This window comes from Harpegnathos saltator, unplaced genomic scaffold (genome assembly GCF_003227715.2).
Source record: "Harpegnathos saltator strain DR-91 unplaced genomic scaffold, Hsal_v8.6 scaffold59, whole genome shotgun sequence".
In the NCBI taxonomy this organism is placed as follows: domain Eukaryota; kingdom Metazoa; phylum Arthropoda; class Insecta; order Hymenoptera; family Formicidae; genus Harpegnathos; species Harpegnathos saltator.
This window is the reverse complement of record NW_020230415.1, coordinates 2,994-17,148: the sequence shown is the minus strand read 5'-3', so window position 1 is coordinate 17,148 and position 14,155 is coordinate 2,994. Positions and strand designations below refer to the sequence as shown.

The following is a 14,155-nucleotide window of genomic DNA, read 5'->3' as shown; positions in this document are numbered from 1 at the left end:
ATGCGCACACTGTCATCGATGGGGACAACACGGATTGCCAACTATATTATTCGGTGCACATATATCGAAGCGCGGTGGCTTTGTTATGAATCTCAAAAATAGCCACTCCTAGCGCGCGCGTAATTTACCCAATGAACAATCGCCGGACAACAACTCTCTTCCTGGAATCGCTGGTAATCTCTAAAGTGTACTTCCATCTATTTGCACCGGTAAGATGAACGACTCGCGTCCATGATTTCCATAAAGGGGGCGAATTAAAAGATAGTGAATATATAAAAAGGGTGAAAAACGTGGAAATATACAAGACTTTAAAAGCATTTAGAAGGATCGAGAAAAAAGAAATTTAAAGATTTGAGCTTGAGATCTTAATTTATCTGTGTAAAGTGTATTTCAAATTCCTCGTAAACTACAACTACAAGAGACTGTAAATGCTCAAAAGGGCCATTTACATGCGCGTTAATTTCATTTTAATCTCATTCATTCGACCTATTCGATCCTTCGAAGCGATCTCCATCAAGCAACAAGAAGAAATACTCGCCAAAATTGACACGGCGCACAGTGGGCCCAGATGACGTTCTTTGGTTTAAAATTCTCTAGAGACCTAGAGACCTGAATTTCCAACCGATCATCGACACCAACCGATAATCCGTTGATCCTGAATAAATTCCGAAGAGATCTGTCTTGCCAAAATTAAAAAAGAAAAATTTTTTTTTCTCGAATTACTAGCTACCAAAAGAGGAAAAATTATCGTTAAACGCGAGAAACTTGTGAAATACTCACTTATTCGACACTTATTTGTATCTAATAGCGTATTCAGCGGATTGAAACTATAAAACCAATCAACAGACACCTCGAGATTGATCGATCTTGAATCAGAAACCCATTAACCCAAAATACAAAAAACATCAAATATAGACCCGTTAAGCACAAAATCGAGTGATTTTGAGTCTTAAGCTCATCAATGATAGGAATCTATCAATCCGAGAACTTTTTAGCTCGTGGATGTACGAAGCCGTATATATTAAGAGCCCCAAATAAAGGTGATTCTAAGTTCTGGGGTCTCGCTTACTTAGTACCCATAGGCTCGAACCCAAGACACTGTATTTTAAACGATAAACTTTTCAGACAAACCCTAAACCCATGAACCCTGATAATGAACCCTGATTTTCAAAATTTCGGCTAGACAGATCTCTTTGGAATTTATTCAGAATCAACCTCATCCATTAGTGTATCGATGATCGGTTGGAAATTCAGGTCTCTAGAGAATTTCCAACCAAAAAACGTCATCTGGCCTCACTGCGGGTGACGGCGCGTGTGGAAATCGATAAGAAATTTATGCGCAATGTAGGACGACGCAAGCATCGAAACGGTTAGGTACCGCACCGCGACGCACCCGCAATGTATTTTCGTTCGCTGCTGACACCTCTATGAAACTTGCATGAGCGAGCCGATGCAATTACAACGAGCGTCTCCCATGGGCGGATGTCTCGCGCCTAAACGCCGGGAACGTCGTTTAAGGAAATAGATGGTCGAAGGATAAAACGCTGCAAATATCAAGCAAGGAATATATCCACAGCTACGGAGTGTCCTTACAGATGTTATGAATTAACCTTGGCAGGCTCTCTTTCTCTTTCTCTCTTTTTGCTGCTCTCTTCCCGGCTTTCAGTACAAATAATTAAACGTAGCTAAAAAGAGCGAAAGAGACGACTACTTTTACCGAAATGTCAGTCGTACGTCAGTTTCTCGCTCGTTATCTTCCCTTACCTTTTGACAGCGTTACGTCACCTTTGCGTCAACACCTATTCGCGGCTGATGGATCCGAGATGCGCTGCATATAAGCGCATCCATCTATCGTCGTACGTTGCGCGTTCGCGAAAATTCGATTCGCATCGTGATGGATATCCTCAGGACCTCATATCATCATCGGCTTCGAGAGGAGAGGACGCGACGAGGGAGAAGCATGTGGAAAACGATCTCGAGTAGAGAAATTGGCTGTTCCTTCAAGGGGTTGGACAACGAGGGCTGTAATATCGTCCTCTTCGGCAGACACCCCACGGGGAGAGCGTATATGGACCTCGAGGAGCGTTATAGGGATACTCGAGGATATAAGTGCACTTACGGCGAGAACAACGTTATGAGTGTATTAGCAGCGTCGGCATTACGGCAGAAGTAAAAATAGATTCTCGAATCTGCGCATTTCGGGAGGTTTGTAAACGAGACTGATGTCTTGGGAACACGATGCTCTGATGGGATGGCAACGGCGGGCCAAATTGCGTGAAAATGGAATTGCCAATCAAAGATTTCGGACGATATTCCATATTTTCATTGATATCGACGACATTAATAATGATGGTCGCGATGGGCCGCTTGTCGGTTTCCGCACTCGATGAGATCGTTCGACGAAATACCGTCACCGTTCTTGTCGAAAGCCATCCTTACCGTCCGAAGGCGGATAATTGTTGATTTTAATGTAATCATGTTCTCAATAGTCACAACAGCGAAACCGTAACGATGGCGGATTTTCACGCGGGCACGCGGGCGATACAACAATTTTATCGTCCTCGTCGTTCGCGCGACGGCCGCGCGAGCGGAACGATAAAATTCCGACGGCGGAGTGTTCCGCGCTGCGCGATGAGTCAGCCGTCGATAAAAACTGCTATTCGTGCGTTCGGCCGCGAATAGAATAACGATGTATTTATTTTACGCGATAAATAGGCCGCCGCGCCGCGCCGTGTGGCAATCACGCGCGCTTGAGAAAACGATAAGCTACTTGATGTTCGGTTTGTCGAGAGTGTTAACCTTCGTCCACCGGCAGTCGCCAGTCGCGCGAAGCCGATTCAATCGCAACTCCGACAGGTGCATTGTTACCTGTCGTGAAATCGCGGCTTAAGTCGCGCGGCGTCTTCCACGATTATCCTCGAGAGCGTTTCAACGTTAATAATTGTGCGGCGCGCGTTAGGGGGAGAGAGAGAGAGAGAGAGAGAAAGATTGAATCGTCTCGCAGCGAGGCGAAAGTGCCCACGGTTGGCGTACTTCCAGAAGTGACGTAGCACTTTTTATACTTTTTCATTACAGCTCATTTCTGCCGTGGAAAGTTTGGCGAACATTTCGTTCGGTATCTCGGCAGTCGAATTACACGTGGACGAGGCGCAGTCGCGCAGTTTCGGGGGCAATACTGGAGGGGGGGGCGGGGGGATACTACGTTGAGAAGTTAACCTCTCGTACGATTTCACGTTAACACGTTGACGATCGACGCTACGGAGTTACGTAGAAAATGTAATTAATTGCACTCGAAAAATAGAATTCGATAGAGAGCCGCGTACTTTTGGTGATCGAATCATCGCTTTCGTACAATCAACGGAAATCAGCTCAGGGGTCAACGCGACGAGGCGGCAATTCATTATCTCATCGAGCCATTCGATTAAATCGCCTATTTCCTATCGTGGTGGAATCAAATTTCTCACCTCGCCGAAGATATCGAGACGACGAAGCGTAGCACCGTCGTCGCGCAGGTCGCGATATTTTACTCGTCTCTATCGGAAAAGCGTTTCGAACGTCGTTAATCGCGTTTTAATCGGGGATACTCTCGGTCGCGCTTAACGGTGCAGAGTCATGTCTTTCGTACATATTCAGAAAGCACACAAATGTGCGTACCGTAACTCCACCGGTCGATGTAGGTCGCGAGAGCGGCCGGCCGGCCAGTCGGGGCTCGTCGATCCTCCGAAAAAGGGAGAACGATCGTCACTCTCGAGAGCGAACGCGGACTCGACGCGGCTGGAACGCGCGTCGAGGGAGTCATGATCTTGCGCAACATCCTGCCGGTCGTGTAATCGACCAAAACGAGCGGAGAGGATCGAGAGGAGAGACGAGGAGACGAGAGGCCGGGACGGGTCCGAAAACGCGGACGGATCGAATAGGGAGGCACGACGGAACCGGTTCCTCACTCCTCACCGGTCGCCGGCCATGGAATCGATTCCGCGCGTCGATAACGTCCGATTCTCAGCCCTTCACGGGTCTCTCTTAACGTGCGAGGAAAATGCGACGAGTTATCCGCGGAATGTGCGTCTCTCGATCGAGCTGTCGCGATGCGTTACGATCTTTGACGACCTGCACTGGAAGAGAGAGAGAGAGAGAGAGAGAGAGAGAGAGAGAGAGGGGGGGGGGGGGAGCGAGCTCGATAAGATAAACAAGAATCCGCGCCCGGGTGATAAGGACCGGAGATCAGAATCCTCGGGTTACGGGGATTTAAACCTTTCACGACTGGATATCTTAAATTGCATTGGGTGTCTAAAATCCCTCGAGGATCCTCGAGGAGACCTGGAATTCGAGGTCGAATCTTTCAATAGGGAAATCAGGGTGAGCGTGAGGCACGCGAGGTTACAAGCATCTATCAAGATTGTAATCGAGTAATATGAAATCAGCGATGATTTTATGGAATCTTGCGCTTTGGACATTTCCATTCGAGTCTGATTGTAACATTGCGCTGTTAAGTCGACTTTTACGTCGATTTCGCGAAATAGTGAGAGGTGAGAGGTCGTCGTTATTAAGATTATTCGATAAAGATTTAAATTCAAAAGTAAGATCACAGGCGTTTGAAAATCCGTGTCGTATTTACATAGAAATATTTTACCTCTATTGTTTTACCTCTACAAGCGTCTACAAAGTTTAGAGAAATGGCTGGAATATTCTCGGAATCTCGGAATTGACATTCCCGAGCCGTAAGAGCCTTGAATTTTGGATCTTTACCTCCTATTAGACGATTACCGCTGCGTAATTCAGCTAATATTTACTTAAAGATAGTTTGCATAATCACCGCGCGCGGACATGCGCGCGATTGTTGTTACGCGCAGCAGCAGCAGCAGCAGCAGCAGCAGCAACATCAGTTCTGACGTCATCGGGCAGTTAAACACCTCGCGAGCGCGATTCAGGCCTTGAGCCCGTGACATCATCGTCCTAATCGACGATGTCTCGACTCACGGTCGGATCGGACGACCCGTTTTATTTTCTCCGATGCTATTCCGGGCGGAATCGCGAGCATCCCCGAGCCGTCGGTTTTCTCGACGAGAGACTCTTTCTTCGCGGCAAACACTCGGGTATTCGAGATTGGATGTCCTCTTATACGTACGGATTATCTGGCAAATTGAAAACGTACGAGAGGAATACCTTTCGTAGGCTGCACTCGTGGATGTAGAATAATTTCTTTCGCGAGATCTATTCGCGGTTGAAAAACAGAACAAATTATCCCATCTTCGAAATCGCGATCTATGTGTTTTGCAATTTAATCTATGAGGTTTGATCAAAAAGTAACGAGAATTTTGAAATTGCGCGCGCTGTATCTTGTCTATTCAGTTGATTCTTGTTTTGTGCGTTGATGCGAGCACTAGCAGTGACGTACGTGTTCATTTTCAAGTAGCTGCGACGCTTAGTGTGTGTTTGGCGATTTTTTGTGTGGCGAAATGTCGGATCAGAGAGCATATCGCTTTGCTTGTCCAACAGTTCTTGGCGAAACACAACACCGTTGTGATGCCGCGACTACCTTATTGTCCAGACATGGCCCCTTGTGACTTTTTCCTATTTCCCAAATTCAACAGGACACTCAAAGGACAACGTTTTTCAACAATAGATGAGATAAAGGCGAAATCGCAGATCCAGCTCAAGACGTAAGCTATAGAGGCGTTCCACTAATGTTTTTCAAACTGGAAACTACGTTGGCACAAGTATATAATATCACATGGGAATTACTTTGAAGGAGATGGGATAAACATTGAAGATTAATTAACCGTTTGAGTTCCAGGGGGTATTGAAAAAACACTGTCGAAGAATCCCAAACAGCGCAACCGCGCTTTCTATAAATGAGTATGAAAAGACCCAAGCAGCGCGATAGCGCTTGTTTTATTTTAGGTCGAGAAATACCAAGCAGCGCGATAGCGCTTTGTTTATTTTACATCGATGAATCCCAATCGGACCAATACCGCTTCTTGTATTTGTTAGGTAACGCGATTCTCGTCTTTTTCTCATCGCTCTGTCACATTTATTGTAGTTTGCAAAGCGATCGGACGTATTCTTGCGTAAGTGTTTCTCATTGTTAATAATTGTGTGTTTCAAAATGATTAGACGAAGCAACGGAGCAACGAAGCAAAAGGAATCCATCCAACATGTTTTGATAAACACCGATGTTACAAATTATAATTGTTACTCTCCATTTAAATTATTTGTTCATAACACAAAAATATTGTTAATTTGTAATTCGTTATTTTATAAAATACATCTGTATTATTACATATGCGTACTGTAAATTTATAAATATTTCAAGTTTTGTTCGATAAAAATTATTGAGAAGATAACAATGAAATAAAAATTTTTATTTTGTAATGTATTATTGCATTATTATAGTATTATTCTACCTATTATAAAATGTACTATTTACATTAAAAGGATCGGTGTGATATACTTGCTTCAGTAAATCTGAGCGTGCGACTTCGACAATCGGTAACGCACCGTCAGTTGTCCACAATGATCGAAATGTACTGGGTTTTCTCGACATAAAATCTGAACAGCGCGATCGCGCTGCTTGGGACTCAAACGGTTAAATACTTTTCGAGAAAATTAAAAATTCTCGTTACTTTTTGATCGAACCTCGTATGCGATTGAAAAACAGAACAATTTATCCTCTCTTCAAAACTTCCATCTTTCCGAGAAGAAACGTCTGTTCGATTCGTCGGATTTTCCGCATGTATCGAAGACCAAGTCGGGGCATATTGATCGTTTCGATGTCGAGACATCGATTCCTTTAAGATTCTTTGTAAGATCCTAGGAAAGAAGCGATATGAAATATAAGTGATTTTTCTTTCGCCCGGATGTATAGTGATTCAACAACAAAGCGTCAATGTTTTAAACGACTCGACGAGACTATTTCGATGTACTTTGATCGAATTGCAAATATTAATGCTGCGCCGCCGTCGAGCGAGCATTTTCGATACGACGCGATACAAAAGTACGCTTCAACGAACACTGAAAAGGAACGTTCGCAGCGCGAACAAGATTGCGCGACGAGATTAATTCAATGTCATTAATTACAATCCCGCTCTCGACAGAACGCATTCTAATTCTCTCCGAGTGGTGCGATGCTTGAATTTAATAAATGCGAGCTCCTACTCGCCGCAAGGTTGCGGAACGATAAGCCACACGCGCCATTCTAAATATATGCACGCACTCGCGTCAGAAAGTTGGAATTCTCTGTTTTCTATGAAAATCGTATTCAGTGAGAATCGATAAGAAGAGTACGAGACGGAAAAGCCTGGTAAACAGAAGTCGCGATATAAATAAGTCCGGCAGTGGAAAAGCCGCGCGAAGAGAGCGAAGTGTGCGCACCGGCCGACATTAATTTCACATTAGCGCGAAGATTTTATTGTTAAAAACAGGATCGGGGATTTCGGAGCGTCCAGAGAAGAACGGAAGAACCAGCTGAGACTAAGAGCGACGCGTGAGATCGTTAGAGAATCGTTATTAATCGTCAATTTTGAATCGTCACGCTAGCGCTGTCCGCCGAGCGAAAAATTGCTGGCGGATGCGCAATCGGCGAGTATCGAGCGCTATCAATTTTCCCCGCGACGTTTTCCTCTCCTTCCGGCCTCACGTATTTCTCGCCACGAACTCGAATTAGATCGCTCCAGTTGCGCGCTTTTACGACAGCCGCGCGTAAAACTTGAACAAATATTTTATCGAGTCGCGCATCTCTACTTGACGTGACACGCGATACCCGTGGAATCTCCAGGAGAGCCGTTTTTTCTAATAATTAGGAAAAGAGAGAAGGGCAAGAGGAAGGGGAGAAAGAGAAGGACGATAATTTCTATTCGCGAGCTGGGCGCTACGCGCAGCTGGAAAATGATTTCTTTCTACGGGACGGGATTATACAGTTTTCATTCGCGATCCACTTTGCGCACTAAAAGAAAAATATTGTTGATTTTATTCTAATCGCTTCTGCTGTCGACAATATTCTTCCTAACAAAAAAGCAATAGTAACAATGTACATACAGAGCAATACATATATAAAGTTATACCAATAACGCTACAGTAGAATTTAACTACAAGAATGAATTTCCTGGCCACACCCGACTTGCGTCGCTGGGCTGTTCTCTGCTGACAAGCAAGCATCAAACATTTTTCTTTTCCCAGCGCAGAAAAATACATCGCGCAGCCGAGGGGAATTAGGTTAGGTCTCGACATTGTCGAGACGCTACGTGTAAGGGCGCGTGTTTAAAGGTACAATTGTTTCACGTTTAATACCTGCGCTGTGTTGTGACGCGAGACGACGCACGGAAACGCCGCGCCGCCGCGGACTAATCGCGCGTGCTTCCCGCGTGCGAGGACACGGACGGTCGATAAAAGGCTTTTTCTCCTTCGAACATACAACCGTCGCGATTTGCATCTCGTTTTATCGCGCTATGACATATTTTAAGCCAATAGGTTGTATCGTCGCGTCATATTACTAACGACTCGCGAATTAACGGTCCGCCATCCGGTCTGACATTTCAGATTAACGGTGACGTGTCTTCCGCGTTCGCGTTCAGCTGAGACGCGATTCCCGACAGCGACGCCAAATTAACGAATTGTCAATTAACGAGTTCGTTAAGGCGAGATTGCAGCCGGTCGCGACGACAGATCTAACTAACCGTCAGACGTCAGTAACTAGCGTAAAGGCGCGATCGCAGTTTTACGATTCCAGATTCCAATCTCTTGCACGCCAAGGTTCTCGCAACACTGCCTAAAGGTGTGCTGCCTAAAATTGTGCTTAAAAAACTCGACTCGAAAACGGCGCCACTAGGGCAGCTCTGTGGCTTCCAGTTTCCAAAGTAATTTCCAAAGCAGGGTGCTTTGGATTTAACCCTTTGCTGCATAGTGTTCCTCCCAGAGTGCCATCTATCATCCAAGCTTGTTTTCCCAATAATTTAAATTTTTCACATATTTCATTAGCATATTTGGTGTTGTTGGTGGACTACTAAAATGTTCCTCTAAGTAATATATCAACTTTTAGAGTCATTTCAAAATAAGTAACTAATAAGCATATACTGAATGAAATTGTCGTTTTTAGAGAATAAATTCATTTACATGTAATTTTAAGTAATAACGTATACTTCAAAATCATTATCTGGGGAGGTTTTTGGAGTCTCCGAATACAAATCCGGTGTGAAAAATATAAAATTCCAGATGGCGGATGGAATTTTCAAAATCAGTCGGATTCGCTTGAGACTTGTTACTCGGGAGCATTTTGGAGGATCTCATATGGCGAACATAATTATAAAAATGAAACAAGCTGACTGTGCTTGAGAAGCGGGCAACCTGACCGGTGTCGTATATATCCGTCATTGCTCTGGTATTTCGAACGAATTCGGTAACGAATTTGCAATTAGCAACCTCGGAAACCTTTAATACCTTAAATAACAAATTTCCAGCGAATTTTCGAAGGCCGATTTTAAAAATTTCGTCCGCCCTGTTGGATCCGCCATTTAAAATTTCATATTTTTCACACCGAATTTGTATTCATCAGCGACCTTGAAAATCCCCCGAATAACAAGTTTCATAAATTATATTCATTAAAATTATATCCATCAGAAAAAACGTGCAACAAAGGGTCAAATTTGAAAGGCAAAAAAGGCGCAGTCGCAGCGTCCCTCGAGTTTCATCAGAAACTCAATGACATCGCCACGGGGCTCTTTTCGGGCGCAGAGGTGAACACACTCGGACTCGTCGTAAAATGCAACCTTATTCAAGGGGAGCGTCACGAGAAACGGAAGAGTCACCTTCGGAGCGCGGGGCAGTGGTGGCGGTTTTGAAGCGAGCGCGACGCGACGCGACGCGACGCGGAAACCGGACAGTCTCGCGTTTAAGTTGACGAGCTAAATGCGTGCGGTGCGAGACAATACGAGCCACTGTGCGGCTCTCGGCCGAGTTGCCGAAGACGGGTTTCTGCCAGAAAAGGAACACGGAAAAGTTCGGTTCAGCGACTGAAGGGCTGACGAGAGTCTATTTTTCGAGCGGCCGCGCGCTCGCGTCACGTTTGCGGAGGAACGGCGACGAGAGAATGGCTGCAGTGTGTGTCAAGATGGCCCGTTACTATGACGACCAGGCGGAATCTGCGCGTCCTCTCTTTCCCGCGTGTCCTTTCTCACCGGTAGCGACGGCACTGATAATACCGGCACGCCGTAACGAGCTATCAGAGATACTTGTAGCTCGCGCGTATCGATCTTTCGTTGCTGGCTATTGTCCGCCGGGGCGACATCGATCCCGCAGGACGACGGACGCGTGTGCTCCGCTTTAACGCGAGGCACACATCCTGCGTGCCGTGAACGGTGAAAATCGTTCAACATTATTGAGATCGACGTATCTCGTCAGCTGGCGCCGTGGACGGCGGACAGTCGCGCCGGACAAGCTGTCAGGCCTGCTTGGACTAATCCTACCTAAGGATTAGTCCAAGGATTCAGAGTCAACCTCGAATACGATCAATACGAGACCTGAGACCCTTAATCAGTTTCTGCGAACTTATGCGGCGGCTTATTCTCGAGAGAGTTTACGCGTAGATTGCCGGTTTTACCGAAAATCGATAGAAGAGCGCCAATCGGGGCGGATTTTTACGCGATAAAATCGTGCGGGAAGTCTGGGATTTTCGTGACGTTCGCGTCCCTCGTCGAACGAACGGTACTTTTGTCCGATTCATTAGTGAGTCGCGAGTAACCGTCCGTTCGTGAGGGTGATTGCTCATTCACCACCACCGGTGTTTTCCGCTGCCATCCACCCCTGCGGATAACACCGGTAGCCTGTCCCTTTCGCAATCTTCCTGCAAGATCGATGCGAGTCTGCTATTAGGGACAGACTCGTCGGCGACACGATTCGATCGGCAACAGCTCGCTCTCGCTCTCTCTCTCTCTCTCTCTCTCCCTCTCCCTCTCCCGCCGACTCGAGCCGGTGCGATCGAGAATATACAGGGCGAGCCGCTTTTTGTGTCTTGCACTTGAATAAAATATTCGTCTCCAATGTCGCGTACATCATTGGCGGAGCGGATCATTCGTACATTGCAGTTATCAGCTCCTTCGACATCTCGAACGCGATACGCTGCGAGAGGTACGCTGTGTTCGCAAGTCGCAAGATAATAAATTTGCATCGCTGAAATGTTCCCCGTATTATCAATTTTTACGGCCGGTGTCTAACGACAAGAGCCAGGAAATTGTAAAAATTCAGAGGATGCAGCTGTCTCCTCTCTGGAGGTGAGACAGATGTTTCGAAAGAACGCGTTGCGTATGCAAATCCTGCCGATGAATAATAATAAACGCGCTTGTTTGCGATCGACACAATTTCAAGCGGCAAGAAGTAACAAGTGTCGAAAGGCTTGGTCAATGTCGAACGTTTACGAGTGAATAACGATTGTCTATGTATATACGTGCGAACTATGTAAACCATCTCTTCATCCGTAAATGCTATAGACAATGCACGATTCACGTAGTCAACAACGCTAATAATATCCGAGCTTTCTCAGCTCGGGGCTTCTTTATTTGCCGGGAGGAAACCGGCTGTGTTATTCACAATTCTTTGGCATTACAACACCGTCCCGTTGCACAAGGTGTCTGATAATCGATGATACAAGCGATTCAAGACGAATGGTACCCTCGTCACACGACTCTCCGCTTGCTATTTGCAAGTCTAATTTTTTCCTTCCAAAACAACTTCGCGTCATTTCCATCGGTAATCACGTGCGACTCGACCAACTTGAGAAAGATGACAAATCGCGACGACCCTGCGAGTTCTCGAGCAAGATGACAAATCGACGTTACATTCAATAATTATCGTTACCAAGCCCAGGTCGTCGATCTCTCCTCGGATTCTTAAGGAAGGGATCTACCTGAGGTTCCTCGAGAGATTCCTATCCTATCCTATCGAGAGAGAGAGAGAGAGAGAGAGAGAGAGAGAGAGAGAGAGAGAGAGGGAGAGAGAGACAAAGAGAGAGGATGATTTCTCAAGCACCCTTCCCGAATTCCAACGTGCCCCAAACTCGTCTGGGAGAAGAGCCGAAGAAGAACCACACGGCACTGGGCGTATACGCACCTTTCCCGAACACCCTGTCGTGTGCACGCACCGGCGGCACCAAGAGATCGAGCACGGCGCGTCCGATCGATGTCGTCTCCGAGATGACGGGTTCGCTGGCGATTGCCAATCGATCGCGAAATCGAACTCGCGGACGAAGAGCAAACGGCGGCGTCGGCGAAACACAGTTTACCTGGTGGAGGTCGCACGCGCTCGTGGCGTTGTCTCTAATTCACGGGGCCGGCCGCCGGTCGGGACGATCGATCGATCTCTTTCTCTCTCTCGTGGTGGGTCGATGCTGCTGTGGAAGGGCCCGGCCTCGCGGGGAAGGTCGGCGGCCGACGCGAGTCCGTGCTCGTCGGGAGGGCACGAGCGTACTGACGTCTTGTCTTAACTCCGTTGCTGCGCTCTCTCCCGTTCCTCCGCGGTCCTCGCTTATCCCGGCTCGATGATTGGCAGAGCGAGAGAGAGAGAGAGCGAGAGAGCAAGAGAGAGAGAGAGAGAGAGAGAGAGAGAGAGAGAGAGAGAGAGAGAGAGAGAGAGAGAGAGCGAGAGAGAGAGAGAGAGAGAGAACGAGAGAGAGAGAGAGAGAGAGAGCGAGAGAGAGAGAGAGCGAGAGAGAAAAAGCTCGGGTGGGAGCGGGGGCGCGCGTGTGTGCGTGCGCGTGTTTAAACGTCGTCGCGCTAAGGACGGAACCGAGCCGGGGTGAGCGGGTGGATGTTCAACGAAGAGACCGTAAGAGAGAGGGAGGAAAAATGCGCGGGTGGTGTGCCTCGAGCGGCACCGGATGTATGCGTGCACCAACACACGACGCCACTGCCGGCGCAGGCGCTCCTACGCGACGACCTGCCGCGGTCGAGCCACCACGAGAGAAACCCGCGACCGCGCGAGTGCCGGCATCTGGCGTCTCGCCCACGAGGTCGTTTGCGCGAATCGATTGCGAGAGCCGCAGGTGTTTCGCGATTGACGATTCGATAAAAACAAATATAGAGATGTATATTTTGTGATAACGCTCTCCTTCCTTCTCTCGCCTCCTTCGATGTTTTTGTTTCCGAGCGCGAAATGCTGCGGGGATAGACACGTTCGAAAATTATCGCGCTGTTGGAATCGAACAAGAGTGTCGAGTTTTTCTGACTCTTCTGAGAGCGCTTTTGACGTGTGTATATATATGTATATATATATTTTTTTCTTTTTGAGAAATCATTTGCTCGGCATTTTGTTGGGAATTTTGCGATATGTATAATCGTCGTTCATCGTGGAGAAATAACAATTCAAGCACAAATTAGGGAATTAGGCTCTTCGTGATCTCTTCTACAGGAACGAGCTTAAGATGCTACAACTTTAAATTTGAACTTTCTCAAATTACAATTTCAATACATGCCACATAATTTTATCTTCGGGTAATTTTAGACCCCAACACCAAAGATTCTAAAATTATTCAGATATTTATAGTTTCAGTCATATTCTGATTTTATGGAAAGTTTAATTCAAGCGTTGCGAGAAAATAGCGAGAAAAAACAAACTTTCAACCTAAAATTATGTAATAATTGAATTCGCCTCGGTTGATGTGTCGAGTATTCCCCCCCTCCCCCCAGACCCTGATAATTTCATGTCGCACAAACACTCTTTGAGGTTAATTAAAACTTACATCAAGAGATTCTCAGATATCAAAGTAGCTTTCACTCCACGCGTGACTTCGTCACGTATCTCAGGTGGAAAGACCGCGATTTTTTCTTGAATGATCCTTGCGTCCTTCTTGCTCGTCAAATTACGGAGAAAAGGACGGATTCGACGTTGCGTAAAAGGGATAAAAAGGCGAGGATTAGGGAGCGCGGCGTTCTTACCGCGCATTCTTTACCGCGTTCTTCGATATTCACCATCACGCGGGCCGCGATTCGCCTTTTTAACGGCACTCGTCGCGATTTACACGAGAGTCACGCGCGCGCTTACAAAACCGACATACGTAATCACACGCGTATTAAAGAACCGCGATGATCTCACCGGCGACGGTACGCGAGCCGACCCGCTAAAAAAGACGCGATCGACGTTCACGTTTTAGCACTTTGTCCCTCTCTCTCGC

General features: G+C 46.6%; 1 protein-coding gene across 1 annotated transcript in view; it reads right to left on the bottom strand.

Moving 5' to 3' along the window:
- Positions 1–13,951, bottom strand: part of LOC112588053 (uncharacterized) — a 35,828-nt gene extending 21,877 nt beyond the window's left edge. The window contains exon 1 of the mRNA XM_025304118.1: positions 13,724–13,951. Within this exon, the coding sequence (XP_025159903.1) occupies positions 13,724–13,926 (203 nt within the window). The 5' untranslated portion in view covers positions 13,927–13,951. The remainder of the gene's footprint in view (positions 1–13,723) is intronic.
- Positions 13,952–14,155: the final 204 nt, after the last annotated feature.